This window comes from Hyaena hyaena, unplaced genomic scaffold, assembly GCF_003009895.1.
Source record: "Hyaena hyaena isolate Hyena2069 unplaced genomic scaffold, ASM300989v1 scaffold_117, whole genome shotgun sequence".
Classification (NCBI taxonomy): domain Eukaryota; kingdom Metazoa; phylum Chordata; class Mammalia; order Carnivora; family Hyaenidae; genus Hyaena; species Hyaena hyaena.
In genome coordinates, this window is record NW_024080749.1 from 2,844,215 (window position 1) to 2,867,091 (window position 22,877).

A 22,877-nucleotide genomic window follows, 5' to 3' on the forward strand; every position below is an offset into this window, starting at 1 on the left:
TCATATCAACTATGAGGCTACTTAACATCTTTTCTTCTGCTTCACTACGTCAGCCATAGGTTAAGGGAGAAAGGAAGATGGCGCTCATAATCATGGGTAAACGCGCTGTTTCGATAGAAAGATGCAGTGAAATTTCCCTGATGGTTCCAGGATGCACTCCTACCCACTCCCCTTCCTCAACCCTCTTTACTCCGTTGCCACAGAAAATTGAACCTTCCAGAATGTTGTTTTGTATACCTCACTGCCATTTCCCATTCTCCCTGTCGCCACCCCTCCCCCCCTTCCTGGGATAGTTACTTCTTTAGAACTGAAGCTCCCTCCTCCTGGTCTCTGAGCTGGAATCCCTAGAGCGGCTCTTTTCCCCAGCGGGCCCCACCTGAGCAAAAGACTAAGGTAAACAAATATGCAGTCTTGCTGCGAAAAGGAAGGACAATAGGGTTGGAATGGGAGTGAGAAATGGATGAAATGCTATATAGAAGAAGGATGAAGCCTGTGGACTCATTATTTCAGGAATCCGGTGAACTGTTCAGGACTTCTTCAGAAAGCTGGTAAATATCCCATCTTTTTAGTGAGAAGAGACTGGCTTATGTTTTCCTAACATTGTGTTGCTAGAGTGCACCTGCTAATTTATGTGCAGATGATGGGTAACGTGAAAATCTGTCATTTATTTTTAATTGTTTAAAAATGAAATTAATCCAACATTACTCAAACTTTCTGCCCTGATCCGAGCAGAAACTTTAAAAAGGAAAAGTGTGGGTTTCATGTTTAGTCCCAGAGCTGTGGAACCCATAAGAACTCGGTAAAAATACTGGCCAAAATTACGTCCTTTTATAATTATTTGTAATTGTGACAAGAGCTATGCACAAAAAAGGTATGATGTTTATACAGACACATACACACACTATTTCACATAATAATATATGAGTAAGAGTAACCTAAGAAGAAAATTGCTACTAAATAAATATTTATTAAACTTAATGCTCCTAATCTTTGTTCATTTTAAGCTTTATATGGAGAACTCAAAATATTTTTATTTAGGATTGAGTCACTAAAAGTTTCAGGCAGAAATAATTTGATAACATAATTGCTAAGTGAGGAAAAGTGCTATAGGGAATTTCTCTATTTCAGGCACGGGAAAACAACTATCTTGAAAAGGGTATTTTATTTAAAAAATTTGTTTTCAATGTTTTATTCATTTCTGAAAGAGAAAAAGAGAGAGAGGGAGAGAGAGGGACAGCATGAGCAGGGGAGGGTCAGAAAGAGAGGGAGACACAGAATCTGAAACAGGCTCCAGGCTCTGAGCTAGCCGTCAGCACAGAGCCCAATGCAGGGCTTGAACCCACGAACCAAGAGATCGTGACCTGAGCCGAAGTTGGATGCTGAACTGACCAAGCCACCCAAGAGCGCCTGAATGTTACTGTTTGAACATGACCTTTGGAATCAAACTTGTTCAGCCTAGTCCAGTGGTTCTTGGTGTGGGGTTGGGGCAGCCAATAGCTTCAGTATCACCTGGGACCTGGCTAGAAATGAAAACTCTTGGGTCTTGTGCCAGATCTATCAAGCCAGAAACACTGGAGGGTCCATTAATTTGGGTTATAAAAAGCTCTCCAGGTGATTTTGAGACCTTCTAAAGGTCTCACCAGCCTGGCCTATGTGAACTTGGGGTGATGTACTTAGGACTTCAGTGAGTTGTTGACAGAAACCATTTTAGTGATGTCTCTAGGTTAGGTTTGTGCCTACTTTAACCCAACAGCTTTAAAAAAAATGTTTATTTTTTTATTTTGAGAGAAAGAGAGTGAGAATGAGCACATGCAAAAGCTGGGGAGGGACATAAAGAGAGAGAGAATCCCAAGCAGGCTCCACGCTCTCAGCACAGATCCTGACACAGGGTCTCAATCCCACCAACAGCCAGATCATGACCTGAACTATATAACCTCAACCTACTGAGCCACCCAGGTGCCCCAACCCTATAGCTTTGTGGGAAAAGTTACTGCAGAAGGAAGCAGAGGGAGATGTCTCCAGGATTAACTTCCTCCCATTAGCTCTGCCTTTCTGATGTTTTCTAGAGGACTGTTGAAGAGCAACAGAGGGGTGGGACAGTGCCATGTCTCAGGACACAGGGTGTTTTTGGTCAGGAAATGTATGTAGGGTACATATGGACTTAGCTCCCTCCAACTGAACCCCACAGCCCCACACTGAGAGCAACACTGGGGAGGAAAAGGAGAATATTTTCCAAATTGCTGAAATGATGGAAGAATGGGCACAAAAGGAGAGTGACGTGTCATCACCTCACAAAGTTGCAGGACCCCCAAGGGTAGTTTGCTGAGCCTGCTGTCCTATGTCTTGTAGAATATTCACCAGCATCCCTGGCCTCTACTTGCTAGAAGCCAGGATCCATCCCTCCTGGAGTCATGGCAGTCACAAATGTCCACAGACATTGACAAATGCTTCTTGGGGAGCAAAACTGTCCCCACTTCGATTGGGAACCAATGCCCTGTGACATTTGCTCTCACTTCTCCCATCTCACGGTGCCTACTTTCAGCACCTGTATCCTGGCTCCTATTCCCTGGCCAGAAGAGCCATCATCTTCTGAGCCTTTCTTCTCCTGGCTGTGATTTCACCACCCAGGTAAAAAGAGGAGACTCAGATTCTTGAGAAACTTTGTTGCGATGTATGAAAAATCAGTCAGGAGTGACAGCGTAGGTAGTGAAGCCAAAAAAGCAGTGATAGTTTTTATGCTCCCGGCAACAGCCGACTTTGAAAGACTAGCCAAGGATGGGAGCTATGGTAGTAGATGAGCTGAAAAGAAAACTGCCAGCTATTAGCGTTTCTGTAGGAGGTAAATGTTTCGAGCTTTGATGCTACAGAGAATTCTCTGAAGACCTATGCAAACTGCACTGTGCGTAAGCCCGGAGAGCAAGCAGACACAGGCACTGAGCCTTGCCTACTGCTGAGCTGGGCTTATGGTATTAGGTAGACAGGAGCTCTGCTTCCAAATGCCACTGATTTCCTCCATGGAGACATCTGCTTCATAAGTAACCTTTGAAATAACCTCTGGATTTATTTCCAGCTACTGCACATCTAAATTCATTATTGTCAGTCAAAGCAATTTCGGCTGTATTAAAATATAGAAGAGAAAGAAACCCCATCAGAGCCCACTTTGGGGTGGGTTGGCTGGACACAAAGCTCTCCTTCAGGATCTGGTACGGTATTTACTTGTTTTCCTACCTTTCCCATCACAGTTCAATGTCTCTGGGCCCTCCCTTTTGAGAAAACTATGGGATAACAGCCGTTACCTCCTCTGAGTTCTAGCCGTTCTCCAGAGATCCCTACATTTATACATTTTTGGTGGAAAAGGCCTTAGCAGTTAAAGGTTAGTCACTAGTATGGGAGAAAGACGACACTGCAGTCTGGAAAAACATCACCAGCGCCTCTGAAACCAAACATAGACAAAAATCATGGAGTGCCATCTGGTAGCTAATACCAGTCTCTTACTTCTGTCTCTTCTGCTTCCTATCAAATTGGACAGTCTCTGGGTGCTGAGTGGGCTTTCTCTGGCTCACCTTCCCTCTCTCTCTGGGAAGAAAAAATCTCGGCAGACTCTCTGCTTTGTACTGGGAGTCAGTAAACTGTGGCCTGGCCCTGGCCGCAAGCACGTATTGGTGCCCAGACAAGATGGCAGAGGAAGTGCACAGAGGTGCTGGCCTCCAGGCCCACAGGGGGCCCTCACATCTTCCCTTGACCTCTACTTGAGCCAAGAACCTCTTCTCTGCTTTCTCATAGGTAACTTTCAACTTGACAGAATACAAATCTGTATACAAATTTTAATTAGCTTGGATAGACCACTTTTATCCCACTTTTGAAAGTAACCTGTGGTATTTATGGTGGTACTGTCTGTTCACGGGCATTTAAAGGTTTTTATAGCTGTCATTTTCTGTTAGTCTCCAACCCCCTCTCGTACACTTCCCCCTTATAATCACACCCACAGGAACAACTAAATAGGCAGTGTTTTAAACAGATCTTCGACTGTCTTTGTGTACAGTGGCACATCTGTTGGTAGCTTTGGCAGAAGCATAGCTGACATTCATTCACAGCATGCTTGGTATAAGAGGAGAGGAAAGATTCCATTGGCACTGGAAAAGAAATTTGGCCTCAGCATTCACAAAGCTGTCTTTTCCTCTCAAGAATTTTCTTTTGACCCATATTAATTGACCATCATGAATTTAAATTTTTTTAATGTTTATTTATTTGAGACAGAGAGAGAGAGAGAGAGAGAATGTGGGAGGGGCAGAGAAAGAAGGAGACACAGAATCTGAAGCAGGCTCTAGTCTCTGAGCTGTCACCACAGAGCCCGACGCGGGGCTGAAACTCAGGAGCTGTGAGATCATGACCTGAGTCAAAATTGGATGCTTAACCAACTGGGCCACCCAGGTGCCCCTGACCATCATGGAGTTTAAATCAAAATTTATGGATTTCCATTCCATAATCCTGCTGCCACTTAGAAAAAAGGCACATGTTTAGCAGTATACACATAATGAAGTTATACGTGCCAGAAGAAGAATGATAATCCTTGGCCTTTAAAAAGATAACAAACAGATTTTGTTTATTTTATTTGAGGAAAAAAATGGACTAGTCATTTTGTAAGTCCATCATAGAAACCTAATGGAATTTATTTTTAATGTTTTATTTATTTCTAGGAGAGAGAGAGACAGCGTGAGCAGGGGAGGTTCAGAGAGAGAGGGAGTCACAGACTGAAACAGACTCCAGGCTCTGAGCTGGCTGTCAGCACAGAGCCTGACGCGGGGCTCGAACTCAAACCGTGAGATCATGACCTAAGCGAAAGTCAGACGCTTAACCGACTAAGCCACCCAGGTGCCCCTTAAAACCTAATGGAATTTTTATTTCATCCCTTTGATATGACTTTTATTTCCAAATTTTTCTGGGTAGTTGAGTGGCCCCTTTGTTCCTCTCCTAAGGGACACTCTTTGGGGGCAGATTTCAGCCAACTTCCACAAGGGCCTATAGAACTCAGTGAGACAATTGTTATGAAATGACTTCCACCATCAAGCCTGCTGAGTGTGAGTTCATCAGTGGTATTGAAACAAGAACTTCCCTTAAAAGGTAACTCAAAACCACACAATAAATAGGGAAGTACAGCACCCAGGTAAGGAAATGAATGGTTTCCAGCAGAGCTGGGCTAAGAATCCAGGGATAAAAGCAGTTCTAACCTCGCCTACAAAACTAATGATTGGTGACACCAACTTTAACTGAAATAAAAAGTTTCACTCACTCAGCTGCACACTTACTCCAAATTCCACATCATACTTATGTGTTTTTTTGGGTTTTTTTTGCAGTAATTTTCTTCACAGATTAGAACTTCCTCTTTTTCTTTCAAACATGAGTTGTCCCATTTGCCAGTAGCTGGTAATGAATCATAAAATAAGACAATGGATTTCTAATTTCCTTTCTTATTAAAAGCATGATAAATAATGCATTGACCCTTTTAGAGATGAAATGGGTATTAGTGTTAGTCACATTCTCAAATCCCTAACTTTTGTGGGGGTCATGAAAACAATATGAGGTCATGCAGCCCAGATGTGGGCATGTAGATAAGCAGTTTCTTCATCTCCAAAGCATGGGGGTCGAACTCACACAATACAAAGTTTCTCAACTATGGCTGCCCATTGTGAGACCCTGGAAGGCTTTTTAAATACCAATGCCCAAGATCTTGACCCAGACTGAATAATAGATCTCTCTGGGGATGAATCCTGACACCACCATTTTTTAAAGGTCTCCAAGTGGATCCAATGTGCAGCCCCATTTGAACATCACTAACTCCAAGTCCATTCCCTCAAAGGATGCTAATAGCTCTGTGAAATTCCCAGCAAAAACAGTTTGGGTAACTATAAACTGTGAAATCTTCTTGGACCATCAGAATACACATCTGCATATTGTTTATCCTCTCGACCTCTAATTAAGGAAACTACTAAACTGTCTTCAACTTGACTCTTCTTCATAACTTGACTATGAAACTCTTAATTCACATACTGCCCATTAGAGGGGCTTCTATTTGTTAGGGCACTTCACAAAACACAGAACTAAATACTCTGGGGGGATAGGGCAGCTTCTAGCTCTGAGATTAGATTTCCATTCTATTCTGTTCCATTCTATATCATTCAACATGTGATGTTATCCCAAAGGTATCCCTTTGATTACTTACAACATAAAGACTCTTGTTCAACTCCCTTAGCAGCAGCACATGAAACCCACAATCATTATCCTTTAAAGAGAAATTTTCAAAGCATCTCCATGAATAATGCCTTGTAACAGTGATAGAGGATGCTTGTGGCTAAACGAAGGGAAAGACTAATTTTGCAGAACATTGGGGATTTTCCTTGTAGATGTAAGGACATCTCCCTGACTTTCTTTGTAAATTAAATTGTATAAGTAGCACCTTCTGGGTGAAAGAAATGTCAAGTAGATCAAGGAAGCCTTGTTGCTTGAGAGGACTAGGTAATCCAAGACCAGGATTATCAATCCAGAAACTGAAAAGGGAGTTCACACAGGGTTGACTCTGTCAGGAGCCCTGGACAATATGGATCCTCACAAGACAAAGATAACTCATTATGTAGACTGAAATCTTGTTAGAACTTTGTTTTTTCTTAAATAAGGACTTGCCAAACTTTGTCCTAAAGTTTGTTGTTAGCCAAGACAACCTTAAATACACATGGATGCTTGTCTAATGAGTCACATGACTAGATGCTGTTAAGAGGTATTGAGACTCAAGTTTGCCTACCTGGAGCATCACTCTCTTGACAACTTTTGTGAGATTATTTATTTGATCTGCTATTTAATCAGCACTTCTTGATGGTATTCATGTTCCAAGTTAATGCACAGGATGACGGGGACAGAATGAGGATCAAGATGGACAAGTCTTAGGGTCTTTGAATGTGATCCAGTCCATCCAACACCCCTTCCTAATGATGCCTGAAGACAGGACATTAAAACACAGAACCTTAAAAAAAAAGTTTAAATAAAACTGTCACACTACAGAAGGATTATTGCATATAATTTGTTACCTGTAGCATTATAGAAGCAAGAAGTAACATATTCTATAATATACAATGTGAGAATCAAATTTCAATCAACTTGTTCTCTAAAGAGCTAGAGAATTCCTTAGCTGGGCTGTGGTCAAAGGAAATGTGCCATTGCTGATTAAACACGAATCTGCTTCCTTAGGCATCTGGGTCCTACATCCTTTATTACACACAAATCTTATTTTGCGTTGAACACCATCACCGCACCCATTTGTGTTAAAGTGTTTTCTTTCTTTAGTTAAGGGTTTTAAATCAGAGTTGTTTAAGTGTCTGAGTTTGCAATCTCTTAGCAATTTCTTGAAATTCAGACTTGACTATAGCATCTTCATCCAGTGTATTTTTACAGTTTCTATCACAATTATTTATCTTTGGTAGGGACTTCGTACGTTTTCCCCTCCTCCAATGCAGATACTGCAAAGCTGTCTGCTACAAATGGCTTCTTTCCAGCGGGTTGGGCTGGGGTTCTTTACTCTGCAGTTAGTGATGCTTCAATCCATGAGACATACTTACGGTCTCAAATTTTGGCCGGTGATATTTCCAGTGGAGTATGGTCTCAGAAAGGCTTTTCTTCTCTATAAAATCATAGATTCTATATCACTTCCTCTAAAGCAATAAAAGATTTTTCTAGGCTGTAAATGCTCCTGATTTAACCATTTACTTTATTTTTAGCATACATTGTCTGCACATTCTCAGGTAGTAAAAATTGGGAAAGCTGCATCTCATCTGGCTGCGGAACAGAAGATAGAAAGAGTAGAGAAGGTAGTGGTATGGATCAAAAGGATGTGGATTGATTCTGGGGCCTGTATGGAGCAGGTAAATCAGAGTGTGTCCCTGAGTAGTTAAGGCCAGGAGAAAGTCCACGTGCCTGTCGTCTGTTGGCTGGTCCGTGACGCATGGGACTGGTGGGTCATAGCGGAACAAAGTCCCTCTGATGTCCACAGGTCACAGTGACTATCTCTCTGCTTGTTGATTGGAAGAAGCATCTTTGTCAGGACCATCAGAGGCAAGCCTGTTGGAACAAGGCCATCTTGTACAGCATATCTATATTCTAAGACTCTATATTTGGAATTTTTTTCTTTAAAAAAATCCCCACGTCCCATAAATTTTAAGACTATGCAAAAGCTCTGGGGATAGGCAGGCCTGGTTCAAAGCCAACTTAATTTCAAGCTGTGAGACCTTGGGCAGGTTACTTAGGCTCCCTACAGTTCATCTTTCCATCTGCAAAATGGGGACTATATAGTTTCTAGTTCGTAGGGATGTATGGAAATAGTTCATACATACAATAGTGTCTTAAACATAAATGGTTATAATTTTATTATTGCTGTCATTATTATTATGAATAATTTAGTCCATGCACTGTGTCAAATCATTAAGTGAAGTACCTGGGGTCATTAGTTCCCTATTCAAATGTAAGCCATGCAGCATGATACAAATAGGCAGATTGTCATAGATGTGGAACATTCTGAAATTGAGTCTGACAGTCAATTTACCAATCAGAGTGTGTTCTTTCATTCATAAAATGGGTATAATCACACAAGACTGTGTATTCACAAGGACATTGTGAGAAACATCATTTGAGGAATGCAGGTATTTTGCATAAATATAAAAGACGCTGATAATTTAGATGTTACTTCCACGGCGTTTCCTGTCAGTTTGCTTGGTGCAGAGTAAAGTAGGGACTGCTGAAATAGGCACATATTTATAGCAAATTTTCTGTTTTTTAAAAAGCCTGTTTAAAATCCATTCCCCAAAAGTATATTGGTAGAGTGAGGACACCATTGCTGGGTTCTGGAAAAAGCATAGGCTGGTGTAGGGCCATGAACTTTGAGCTGCAGAGTGACATCTGCTTATCGTCATATTTATCTAACACCTACAGTATTGCCAACATAAAATAATGGGAGATTTAAACAGTTTTCGCCTTTGCAGAGAAAAAGGAAACACCTTCATTTGTGGCATTTGCTGATTTCCCCCATGTAAACATTTCCACTGTGGCTGATTTCAAGCTAACAATGTAAAGTCTTGTTGGGGTTGGAAAGATACAAGAGGCCCCACCAAGCCAGTGTGATTAACTCTAGCACGCAACAAGAAAACTCCCTATCATTTCTCAGGCCACTCAGAGCAAGTCCCTACTATGGCTGAGAATCAAGCCCATACTTCCAATTGCCTCTCTGACCTTACTTCTAGCTCTTCTGTTTAGTTTTGCTCCTTGTTATTCAGTTATTTAATTTGTAAAATGGGGTTATGTTTGTACCAACACATCATATGAAATATATGACAACATCCAGTGCTCTTAAGGAAAAAAAAATGATTTCTAAATCTAAGTTGATGGGAACACTGACAGTTCCCCTAATATGAGGGAATGTGACACACAGATCACCGACTTTCATTGAGCTAGACAAATTACTCAATGACTGTGTCTCCCCACAAAACTGGATGTGAACCAAAGTTTCTGTCACCTGATTTACTGTGAATAGTCTCTGTATATCTGAAGGGAAATGGGAAGTATTAGTGAGCTTGATTTTAAGGATGACTTCAAAAGGCAAGAATGAATCAGTTGCCATAATGCATTCGGTCACATCAAATCCTGCCCATTGTGCAAATTCAGTCACATATGCTTTACCCTGAGGTGACCAGTTCTTCTGGATTCACCTGCTTGTCCCAGTTCATCATTCATTTCTGCTCCAGAGCCTACTTGTGTCTTATGAAGGAAGATATCAAATCTCAACAGACATAATCCCATTCCTTCCAGAAAACTGGGTCCTACAGAGGGTAAAAGAGATTTGGAAGAAATGATTTGCAAGCAAGCATTCCTCATGTATTTGCCAAGGTATGATTTTGTGGTTTTATTTTGTTTTCTCTGAACTTGATGGTATTGTCTAAAGGAATGTTACTTACTATATTTACTATTCCTGTTAATGACACTTTGGGGGTTGAGGTGGAGTGGGAAAAAGTGGTGGAATAGATTGATTTCTGTTTATAGAGCTAGCATGATTTCAATTTGAATCAAAAAAAATTCAAAGCGCTGTATTTGCTCATCGTGCAGAATTCAATTTATGGTGCTCATGTGACCCTTCATTGTTAAATGTTTACATGTGCTTATTTCTTTTTATTTATTTATTTATTTATTTCTGAGAGAGAGAGAGAGAGAGACAGCATGAGCAGGGGAGGGTCAGAGAGAGGGAGACACAGAATCTGAAACAGGCTCCAGGCTCTGAGCTGGCTGTCAGTACAGAGTCCAACGGGGGTTCGAACCCACGAACCATGAGATCGTGACCTGAGTCAAAGTCATACACTTAACTGACTGAGCCACCCAGGTGCCCCTACATGTGCTTATTTCAATAATTTATAAGGAAATATTAATAGGACAGTTTTTCTGAGAAAAGAGTCTCCTGAATGTTCAAGACTACAAAAGGACTATTAAAAACAAACATAAGAAACAGCACTGATCCCCACCCCACTTTAGGAACGTTTACCTTATTTGACAACAAAAATTGAAATCATGAGATGAATTAGAAAAATGAAATCTATTCTATCTGCACTTCTGCTGGTATAAGAAGAGATGTTTAGAGAAATCCGCTATCAGGGAGACTGGATTGCATCGTATTGGTGCTGGGTTTTAAAGAACAAGTAGTATTAGAAGAAATGGGAAGAGAACCTTCTACAAGGTGATTGAATTATTCACTCAGTGCTGTGTGGAGAAGGTCCTTTTTTTCTTTCTCACATCACTCTTCTCTTCATGGTATCCATCCTGATCACCTGGCTCCCAGTTTGGGAAGGATAAATATCATGTTCTCTGTTGAATGACTAGGACTTAACACTCTGCCTTGGCCAAATAGGTCTTCAAGAGTTAATGGGTTTAATGAATTAATCGGATATGTATTAATTAATCAAGGGTCTGTATTTTTGGTGGAGGACATCAGCTGAAAATAGATATTGGTGAGTAAAGAAGCACAAAATAAGATTGAACATGTGTGGAGCTGTCACATTATAAAATATTTTTAAATTAAATGCTGTTGTGGGCATTTGAGCAAGGGGGCATCCCCTTAAATGAATCTCCAGTAGATGTAGTAATGTTATGGAAAAAAGATGGGAGAAGGCTACACACCAAACCTGGTGCTTGTGTGGCATCGCTTGTGCATGTGATGGTGACAGCCTCATCTGCCATGCCCCTGCACCGACTGACCATGACCTCTCATTAGACTAGAGTGCTGCGGGTATGGGCCAGGGAGTGATAATAATGAACTTGGGCTGCATACAGAAAGACAACCTTTACAGCAATTGAGGAGGAATACAGAGAAGATAGCAAAACCAGTGGATGGGAGTTTCCAAAAAAAAAGTGACAAAGGGGACTTGAGCTTTACCAAACAAAGGTAATGAACTAGAAAGATAGATGTTGATAGTTAATAATGCAGATATTTACATTGACTCTATGGAGAGGGTGAAGGTATTGGAAATCAAAAGGTCCAGGTCTGACCTCAGGAGTGGTGGCTGAGATAAGAAGAAACGAGGTATCTTTGAGAGAAGATACCAAGAAATTGAGTGGCTGGGGGAATGTGAACATTTAACGCTGTGTCTTCTGTATTCCCAATTTAATCTAAAACTTACAATGCTTCATCTTCCATTTTTTAAACTAAATGAGTACAGTGAAATCTCTTTTGGTGATTTCAATCTGGATTCAAATCCTATTATTTTTCAAGGAAAACTCTTTAAGAGGAAACTGAAACAGGTGCCTACAAATGACAGTTATAAATGGGGGTGGGGGTAGGGAACTCTGCCAAGGAATCATTAAGTTAATTATACACCCTAAGTTGAACCATTCCTCAGTAAATAAGAAACTCCCTTTTCAATAAGGCAGCCACAAAGTCACATTTCCCTGGCCTTCTTGGATGCGCATAGAAGGGTTTATTTTAATAAGGTAGAGCTTGAATTTAAATGTGCTCTCCAATAAACTGTAAGCCCTGAGGGGTGTGTATCTTTCACTAGGGTAAGGCACCGGCTCATTGTACTCTCACATGTGACAAATAACAGATGATAAATATTATAATGAGGCCAACAAAGATAGTGCATCCATTATCATGAGGAAATTGTTTCTTTTTATTTTAAGATGCACGGTGGGCATTAAAACTGTTGCTAATATGTTGTGATAATAGCTACTAATTTGTTATGAATAAAGATGTTTAAGAGAGGATGAGGCTTGATCAAAGGCAAATTTTAACACCGGACCCTGAAACCCCTAAGGACTGCACCATAAAGCAAATAATCCAAGTGCTTGCATTGACACAGAGCGTTAGATTCAATTATTTTGTCTGGAGGAAACCAATCAGGGAAAGTGACTTGTTCCCGGAAAGTCATTCTAGGAAAATAGGGAGCCAAGCTTCTGGCATCTGTGTTGGCCATCTGTAGCATCTATATTTCAATCTATCACCTTATTACATTTGGGTGCATTAAGCGGATGTACAACCTGTTGGGCATAAAGACTGCACATTGGCTACTCCATTTAGAGCAACTAATGCATCCATGAATGAGTATTTGGTTCTTAAGTAGCCTCTCTAGTGATTCACATTTACATGTCACATTGATTATATGAATGAGAGATGGAAGGTTGGTTTTTAGAACTGCAGGCATTTGTTTTTAATGGACTTTAAAAATACCAAGGAGTGCAGTTCTCAGCTTTACCAGTTTGCAAACATGGTATGTTAAATAGACAGATTTGTGAAATGATTTTTGTTGTTAAACAAGAAAAACACTTTTTGAATATAACCTGACCTTGTTTTACATTCTCACTGGAATCCCAGGAATATACTGAGGGATTGTTGGGTTTAGATATCACTACCCCATTTGAAAAGGGACTGACTCTATTTGGAAATGAATTCCCTAGTGGTCACATGATGATTGAAGAGTAGAGCTAGAAACAGCATTTCCTAAATAGAATGGAAAAAACATGTATGTGCACTATGTGTGTGTACCCATGTATGTGTGTGTATCTGTGTGTGTGTGTGCTCTATAGTGTCTTTCTCTGCAGAAGTATAATTAATGATTTTTTTTCCCCACTTCATAGGTACTTCCTGCAAAAAAAAATTGGTTTGACTATTCAGTTGTGGATCTTGAGTTCAGTTCTCTTTAGAAGTTGGGAATTTCTGGATGACATAATGTTCTTATTCTTTGTTTCATTTTATCTCTTCACTTCCTTCCAAACCAAACTTCCATTAAAAAAAAAAAAATTGGTCTGCCAGACTTGACAGTCGTAACACTTTAATATACCTGGAAATAATGCATGAAAATAATTAACTACACTTTTCTTTTAATTAATGCACAAATTTAATTTAAATCTCTAAAATATTTACCTATCACTTTTTTATGCTCAAGGAAGCATACCAGATCCCATAGGAGATAAAGGAATGTACAAAGTTTGATCCCCATCCTCAAAAATTCCAGAATCTCATGTTTGTGTATAATAGCTATAATATAAGGCAGAGAGAGACAAACAATACAAAAGAAATTCAAGTTAGGAGAGAGTATATTGATGAAAGGATGATATTCAGGAAAGACGTGACATTCAAATTAGACCCTGATGGACTTGAAATTTATTATGACTTTTTTCAAATGGAGATGCAGTTTGAAATGGAAGAGCTCCCAAGAGAGAGAACTATGTGCGTAGATAATATGAGGAAAACTGAAATAAGGAATCCACTTAAGAATATCACTTAGTGGTCAAAGCTGAAAGTTAACATGAAACTTGCAGATGGTTTAGAAAATAGGATATCTCAGGAATGGAGCAAGGATTTGTTGACCAGTTGGATGTATGCATATAAGAAGAAACTAGGCATCAAATTGTTTGGGAGGCTTAGTTCTCTGTGACTAAGTTTCAATAGTGCGAACAAGGAAATGATGCTGAGCTCGCATTCACCTTGGATGTCAAAAGAATATCCATTTGGAAATATCCAGCATTTTAGAGGGAGAGCAAATATATGTCCCAGAGTGCAACTGACAGTGGAGTATTAGATTAGAAATCACATAAATAAGATAGAGAATTCAAGTCTTTAAAAATGATATTTCTTTTGTCAGAAAAAGGAGAAATACGGAAACGGGATCTTTACTTGTACTGAAGCATGAGGGTAAGTAAGTCAGTGAAGATACTAAGGAGAGGCAATGGAAAAGATGAAAAGTAGAAAAAAATGGTCTCAGGGAAGCCAAAACAAAAACAAAAACAAAACAGGACATTCCAAAAAGAAGCTGTGCTCAAGAAGAATGAAAACAGCTTTGAAGAGATAAAGAAGAATAAGTGCACACAAAAAGGGAAATCTCTTAGACTATGGAATTAAAATATTGTGTTGAAAGGGAGATTTGGAGAGGGAGATTGAGCCAAGAAACCAGAGAAAGGGCACAGTTAATGAGCTGGAGAACTTCAAAGATGGAGAGAAAGACAAAGGAGTCTCCCATTGGAGGGCAAAACTCTTCTTAGTGAAACAGACGTGGTGTTGCTCTGCTGAGGGCCTGGGCTGGAATTTACCAAAAGTAGGGCATCTTAAAGCTTTGAAAGTGTCTATCTGAGGTGTGTACCATTTGTAAGTGCAGTGTCATCCTCACTCTTAAAACGAGTGACTTTAAGTTTCATTAGATAATTTAAAAATATTATTTAGAAAGACACTGGGTGATCTTTGGCCTGATAGAAGATGCAAGAACACTGTATTTTTATTCATTGAGATCATTTCCACAATTATTCTGTACATGCATGTCTAGAGTTTCCCGATCTTTCTGAGGTACATTTTCCCCTTTCACCCCATAACTCCATGGGAGCTGCAAACTTTTTCTGAGAATGGAGCAGAATATTTTGCAAGTAGAATTTCACTGTGCTCAAATACTCTGCATCTGTGGTACTTTCCACAAAGGTTTTGAGATCTTTTATTCAAGAAATTTAGAGCATCATTCCATTAAATTTTAAGATGCCATTTTAAAGAGAAGAGCGTATTACAAATGTTTGCGAGCGGTGAATTCTTACATTTGAGATAGGGCTGACATTAAAACTTTCTTATTACAGTCTTCTCCTTTTGCTTGGCAAATCTTATCATCTCTTTTCTAGAAGGTAAATGGGTGGCTATGGACTTGGAAGTCTTACAGATTCAAGGAAAGCTCATTTTTTGGCTGTGAAATTCATATCTGAAGTAACTGTGGGCTATATCAATCCCTTTATGCCAATATCATGGATAATATAGGCTCTGCAAAATGGGGTATATGTTTTCCTACTTTATCAGGAGCTTTCAATGATGATATGTGCATCTAACGCAGTGTCATAGACAATGATCTGGTCTGGGAAATTCCCTAGGTTCCCAGCTACTAATATGTAATTTCTCAGAAAAAAAAATATATTGAAATAGTACTGAAGAACAGAGCATCTTCTACTTTTCCTGAGTTGTCTGGCTCGTTCCTGAATTGAGAACATTGTTTTGCACGCTTCGCCATGAGGAAAATGTGCTCTCCTTCCAGAGTCCATTTCCAAAGTGCCTTAAGAATGTAATGGCTTAAATAATTTTCCACGAGTAAATTAACATTTTGCATTATTTATTTTGACCGTATATAATAGTATATTTCAAGGAAAATTTGTTTTTCCTATAGATTGATGTCTATTTCTAAAATAACTTCCTTCAAATCAACTATCTTTTAGTGTTAGGTAATTTTAGGGAGAGAGGAGAGGAATGAAACTAACATTTGTTTGAGACTTACTGAGCCTATACTATCTACTATATGCCAGGTTCTTTGCTAGCAGATTTATTTGTAGAATATGAATATAGAGGATCTAATATAATTGAGATTTGATTAAACAAAAGTAAAAAAATAGAGAAATATTGAGAAATACATAAGCACACACAACATTTTAAAATAATTTTTTAAAGTTTATTTATTTATTTATTTATTAATGTTTTATTTATTTCTGAGAGAGAGAAATAGCGTGAGTCGGGGAAGGTGAGAGAGAGAGGGAGACACAGAATCTGAAACAGGCTCCAGGCTCTGAGCTAGCTGTCAGCACAGAGCCCAATGCACGACTTGAACCCACAAACCATGAGATCATGACCTGAGCCAAAGTCAGACGCTTAACCGACTGAGCCACCCAGGCACCCCAAAAGTTTATTTATTTTTAAGACAGAGAAGGAGGCACAGAATCTGAAGCAGGCTCCAGGCTCTGATTTGTCAGCACAGAGCCCGACATGGGGCTTGAACCCATAAACCGCAAGATCATGACCTAAACTAAAGTCTGACATTTAACCAACAACTGAGCTACCCAGGCAGCCCTGCACACATAAAACTTTTTAAAATATAAAGTTGTAAATACACACTGTTTACCAATTTTGCAATAGAGTCATTTACTTGTGTATGTTTTCCCTAATTGCACTTCCATAGAAACTTCATGCTTAAAATGTGCTCATTAGTTTTCACTCTTTAATGTAGTTTCAGTTTCTTCAAAGCAGTGCCAGAATTTCGGAACATGTGGAAAAACAAGCACAGTTCAGAGTCCTTTTAGATTTTACAGATTTACCCTAATCTCACCTCATCCAAGTAGACCATTTTTTTTTTTTTAGTAAGCCTCCTTTTATTGAGAATCTTCAAAGCAATCAACAATAGTTTTTCAACAGAGTTGTTGGGGGAAATTCTCACTAATTATTCACACTCATACTTCTTTGGTTTATATAATATTTAATTATATAATTACGTCCCAAAGCATAGTAGACATAAACAGATTTGACAGCAAACATAACTAATTCTCAGAAGCACACAGTTACAATTCAGTGTCTAGAACTTAAGTGTGTGGATGCGCCAGAGAGCTGGGCCTGTTTGCTATGAGTATTTATAATCCTATTGCTGTTAATCAAGATGTTTTACAAAGTTAAAGGAGAATTAAATCTAACCCAGGGATCTGTTAAATAAAATAAAAATTATCCACAAACAATATGACAGGTTAGCTATTAATAGCTTCCATTTTGTTTTAACAGTGAAAATAGTTATTGGATAATCATACCTGAGTCTCAGAGTGTCAATTCAGCTTTATTCCTTCCATTGATGGTTTGGGAAATGCCTAAAGCAAAAAAATTAAAGAAGAGAAAGGTTCTGAAAATATCAAACAGTTTTTCATCAGTCATATCTTTCCCTTCTTTCCATTATCCCTACCTACTTTCTGCTTGTTGGGAACAGTTTATGGTCTGTCCCTCAAGGGGCTTACAGGCCAATAGAGGAGATCCACTCACAGAAGACAATTGTAGAGTGCCAAAAAGGAGGGGCTTTGATATGGAGAAGCACAGAACCCCGTGACAGTCCAGAGGGGAGGTATTGAGTTCAACTTTGAGAAACCCTCGTTGATAATGGGAGCCTCCTTCAAAGAAACTACTCTATCTGAATTAGATCTTAAAACATGATTTAGCCAAAGGAAGAAGTTCAGGAAGATAGAGCAGCATGACTGTTGGCTGGCATCATTTCTCCTCAAGACTCATTGCCACTCCTGATATCTGGTTGGTCTTGAACTTTACCTTTGAATCAACAATCTGGAGCAAAGTGAAGGTGAGAACATGTTATATTAGGATAATCTTGAAATCAGGGAGGGAAAATATTGCAGTTGAGACTTGGCAAAAGATCTGAATCTTTGAAAGACCTTGAGGGTTACATGAAAGTTTGCATTTTTAGTCTGAAGAAATGGAAAAGCTATCTGGGAGTTTTAATTTAGGGAGTGACATGAGCAAATCTGCATTTACAAGGATAATCTGGCAGCACTGTGGAAAAAGATCAGCTAAGAAGCAATTGCATTAATTGAGCCCAGAAATCATGAGCATCTAAACCGAAGCAGGCCAGTGGAGATGGAGAGGAGGGGATTAAGCTGATCCTTGAATTCAAATTATTAGCTCTTCTAACAAGGACAAGAATTAATACTGTTTGAGGATTCGCAGATTTTTCCTCTCTCCTTCATCATAAATTAAGAAAATGACGACTCAGGGAGAGGCAGAAATAGTGCAGATTATCATTGAAAAACACAATCATCCACCCTGGTGGTTAAGAAATCCAGAAGTTACTTTTGAAATTTCCCAATCATATATTTCTGCATTCACTTATTTAATAAATATTTATTAGGTGACCTCTTGGAGCCAGGCATCGTTCTAAACTTTGGGAATATAAAACAAACAGGTTAGGTCAAGTTCTGCCCAAATACCTCTAGAATTTTTTGGCTTCTCTAGATGCTCACTGTCAGCACACAAATTCTCTTCTCCCCACTTCTCTCCCTTTTCTGATTAAGTTTTACTCATGCTCTGTATCAGCTGAAAAGCCACTTCCTTCATGGGACTTCCCGGCCCCTTAGTCGTGGTTAGGGCCCCACGACTTGTTCTTCCATTCCACCTGCTCTGTACTTCCTCTAAGAGCACATCTGACCACATGCTGCTGATATCATACTGGTTCAATAAATAACCTGTGATTCTCTGAGGATACTGACCACTGTGCTTTGGTCACTGCCAAAGAGTATGTCCTCGAATACTTTTGGAATAAGTAGTGAGTAAATGAACTAAATGCCTCAGTGTAGAGTTGTTTCTTCCTCTGTAAAAAATCATACCTTCAAGAAAGCCAAACCAATTATTATACTTTAAGCTGGCCTTAAGTTAACCCGGTCTGCTGAGGAGGTTCAAGGCCATAGAATGTTAACATTCTGTATTTCTAGTTTCCACTTCTGGGTTGAAAAAAAATGAGCCACATATGGTTAGCTAAACTCATTTGTAAAAAGTTGGCATGTTCTCAAACCACATTCAAAGCTTATGTCAGTTTTGAAGACACAAATAAAATATATTTTCTAGAACCTCCCAGTCTTTGGTTGAATTTTTGGAAAAGATCTCCCACGATGTGAAGTTCTGTAAACTATGTTCTAAGTTGAATCTGAATATCATGATTTGATTTGAATTTTCCACATACCCTCTTTTCTTTAAGCCATGGCACTTTAAGGAACAGAGAAATCTTATTTATGTACAGACATAGGAAATATTTTAATTTTAAATTCCAAGGTGCCATAGATAATAACATATGTTAATCTTATAAGCAGTTGTCATGTCTTAGTAAAAATAAGTCTCTGAAAAATGTTCTGTAGAATGCTCTATGCCTACTCTTTAATAAGCATATAACTTTGATAAAGGTTAAAAAGTCTCTCTGTTCCCTATTCAAACTTATTTTTATTACTTTTATTTTTTAATTATTAATTTATTATTATATCTTGGATTTTATTGTTATGAGTAAGCATCGAATGAACCACAGAATTATCAACCTCAAACTCTTGACAGTAAGTGCTTTGTGATTTTAAAAAAATGTTACGTTTGTAGGGCACCTGGGTGGCTCAGTTGGTTGAGCATCCAACTTCAGCTCAGGTCATGATCTCAGGGTTTATGAGTTCGAGCCCTGTGTTGGGTTCTGTGCTGACAGCTCAGAGCCTGGAGCCTGCTTCAGATTCTCTCTCTTTCTCTCTCTGCCCTTTCCCACTCATGCTCTGTCTCTCTCTCTCTCTCAAATTAAAAAAATAAAAAAATGTTACATTTGTTTTTCAAGCATAACTCTCTAGCCATGATTGCCCTAAACCTAACTTTCATAAAAATCTTAAGTATTATGAAATTTGACATAATAACCATAAGTGCATTTAGTAGATTTGCCAAACTCTACATTGTGCTCGACCAATAATTATTACAGAAAAAATGAATTATTTTTGTTCTTTTTCCTTTACATTCTAGTATTCTTTTTCTGGATATGGAGATATGTTGTATGTCAATCACTGTCAAAGGCCACTTATAGAAATAAGCAAATTGTATTGATATTCCTTTATGGTGCTGTGAGGTGAAAAGTGATCATTAAGATGTCTATTTTATAGCTGGGTACAGAGAGCTAAAAATGGAGACAGAGTTGCTTGGTAAATTAATGTTTGTCCAGCTTCTATTTGTACTGGTCACATTGCTAGGTGACTTTGAAATTTTTATCTTCTTTTAATTTCTTATAACAACCCTGGAAAGTACATCCACCATTATAAAGATAAAAGTAATCCAGGCTCAGAAAGTGTGTGCCTCCTACCTAAAATGAGAGAACTAGTCACTAGTTGATTACATATGTCATATTCTTCCTTAAGAATCAAATTTGGGTCAGAGCTGAAATAGTCTAGCAAGGAGAAATAACATATTTGATGCTTAAGAATATCAACTTTAAGTATAACATCTGGAGCTAATGGAAATTGTGTGTCATTTCTTTTGGGCAGTTTTTGTTTTCTGTTTTATTTCGTTTTGTTTTGCTTTTCTATAACGGTTCACAACAATAGTTGACAAAGAAGTGTGTAAAGATACCATTTTTTTTTCAGTTTTTTAAAATAGTTTATTGTCAAGTTGGTTTCCATAAAACACCCAGTGCTCATCCCCACAAGTGCCCTCCTCCATGCCCGTCACCCCCTTCCCCTCCCCCCAATACCCATCAGTCCTCAGTTTATTGTCAGCATTCAAGAGTCTGTCATGGTTTGTCTCCCTCCCTCTCCCCCACTATTTCTCCCCTTCTTTTCCCCCATGGTCTTCCGTTAAGTTCCTCCTAATCCTCCTATACATGCAAACATATGGTATCTTTCTCTGCCTGACTTATTTCGCTCAGCATAACACCCTCAAGTTCCATCCACGTTGCTACACATGGCCAGATTTCATTGTTTCTCATTGCCATGTAGTATTCCATAGTATAGATAAACCACATCTTCTTGATCCATTCATCCATTGATGGACACATAGGCTATTTCCATGTTTTGGCTATTGTTGAGAGTGCTGCTATGAACATTGGGGTACATGTGCCCCTATGCATCAGCACTCCTGTATCCCTTGGGTAAATTCCTAGCAGTGCTATTGCTGGGTCATAGGGCAGTTGTATTGTTAATTTTTTGAGGAACCTCCACACTGTTTTCCAGAGGGGCTGCACCTGTTTACATTCCCACCAACAGCGTAGGAGGGTGCCCATTTCTCCACATCCTCATCAGCATCTAGAGTTCTCTGATTTGCTCATTTTAGCCACCCTGACCAGGATAAGGTGGTATCTCAGTGTGGTTTTGATTCGTATTTCCTTGATGAGGAGGGATGCTGAGCATCGTTTCATGTATCTGTTGGCCATTTGGATGTCCTCTTTTGAGAAGTGTCTGTTCATATCTTCTGCCCATTTCTTCACTGGATTGTTTGTTTTTTGGGTGTGGAGTTTGGTGAGCACCTTATAGATTTTGGATACTAGCCTTTTATTTGATATGTCATTTGCAACTATCTTTTCCCATTCCATCAGTGCTTATTTTTAACACTTGACCTTAAGATCCAAGAAGCATCAATAAATAGCCAGACACAAGAAATTAATGTCTGAAAAGAAACTAAGAGATTCAAGATATTAGAGGCACAAAAGTAGAAAATAGGTATCACTGAGGACATGACGTGCTGAGAATAAATGTTTGAGTCTAAGGCAAGAAACCCATAGATTATGGCTTTGAATAAGCAACTGAGACTAAGAGAAGACATTAAGGGTGATGGTAAATGAACAATTTGAAAGAAAATATGAACACTGGAGCCAAGTTTCTGCATCAAAGTATATTGCCTGAATGAAAAAATATACATATGGGACAAACATATAAGGTAGTTTACTACTCCCACTTATAGTGTTAAGTAGGAAGAATATTTTCAAGCAAGAAATAAGCACAATACATTTATTTCCTGCTCTCAATGACATCAATTGCATTTCTGAATAAATTAGCCAAAAACATTTATTTAGTAATTACTGCATTCTACTGGTTCACTTTGGACTCTTCCCAAAGCAAGTGTCAACAAACTCAGCTATTATTGGATTTGACACAATGGAGTTTGGTGGTTCATATAACTGAGGGGTCCGAGGATTGACCTAGCTGCAGGCATAACCAGATCCAGGTCTTCTACAATGCCACGGACCTTGTCCAACTCATCTCCCTTCATGGTGGCAAGAGAGATGAGGGGGGTCTGAACTTGCACACAGTGCCCAGGGTTGGCACTACAAGAGACATTTGCCAGTCCATAAACAGTCTTGGTAGCCACAGGGATCTAGTGACTGATTGGCTGGGTCCAAGTAAAGAGGACTGGTCCCCACACAGGAAATTCCATTGTCAGGAGTAAGGAGAATGGGTCCCTGGGAAGCACAGATGACAAAACTCCACCAAATTTCCTAACTAATTCCTCTATCTGGCTATCTTCACAGAGGACTTCCTTCCTTTATTCATCTTTCCTTCATAAAACACATGTGTGTGAGCACTTACAATGTGCTAGTGACTCTAGCAAAGAGCAAGAAGACAAGACATTTGCTCTCATGATGCTCGGGGTGAGTGAATGTGAACAGCGCCTTGTACTCCTAAAGGCCCAAGGGGGTTGAGATGAGTTCAATTTGCCAAAATGGAGGCAAATATAATTAATGCCTTTCAAAATCTGACATTTGGTTGAGACATATTACCTGTCAAAATAGAAAAAGGTGTAACACACTAACCTCTTGGCCTATTTTATGCCCAACTTTTCTTGCACATAGATTACATTACCTGGAAATGATACCTAAAAGAGGCCAATGTTGAAAGGGAAAAGGATTGAGTTTTGGGGCAGGAGTCCCTTTGGTAGGGCGAATACCACCGGGTCATTGGCATTTGGCCTTATATATCTGAAGAGAAGACAAAAGGGAAGAAGTATCAAATACAAACTTTTAAAGTCATGATATTAATGAATAAAGTCCAAATATTAATTTCCCTCCACAATG

At 39.2% G+C, this 22,877-nt stretch overlaps 1 protein-coding gene across 2 annotated transcripts in view; it reads left to right on the plus strand.

Moving 5' to 3' along the window:
• The first annotated feature begins 311 nt into the window (after positions 1-311).
• NYAP2 (neuronal tyrosine-phosphorylated phosphoinositide-3-kinase adaptor 2) overlaps positions 312-22,877 on the plus strand; it is a 182,861-nt gene continuing 160,295 nt past the window's right edge. The window contains exons 1-2 of one of the 2 annotated variants that reach the window (XM_039236819.1): positions 488-548; positions 9,847-9,924. In XM_039236819.1, coding sequence (XP_039092750.1) covers positions 9,887-9,924 — 38 coding nt within the window. In that variant the 5' untranslated portion in view covers positions 488-548; positions 9,847-9,886. Of the gene's footprint in view, positions 549-9,846; positions 9,925-22,877 lie in introns of both variants that reach the window. The other variant, XM_039236817.1, reaches the window with a different exon arrangement.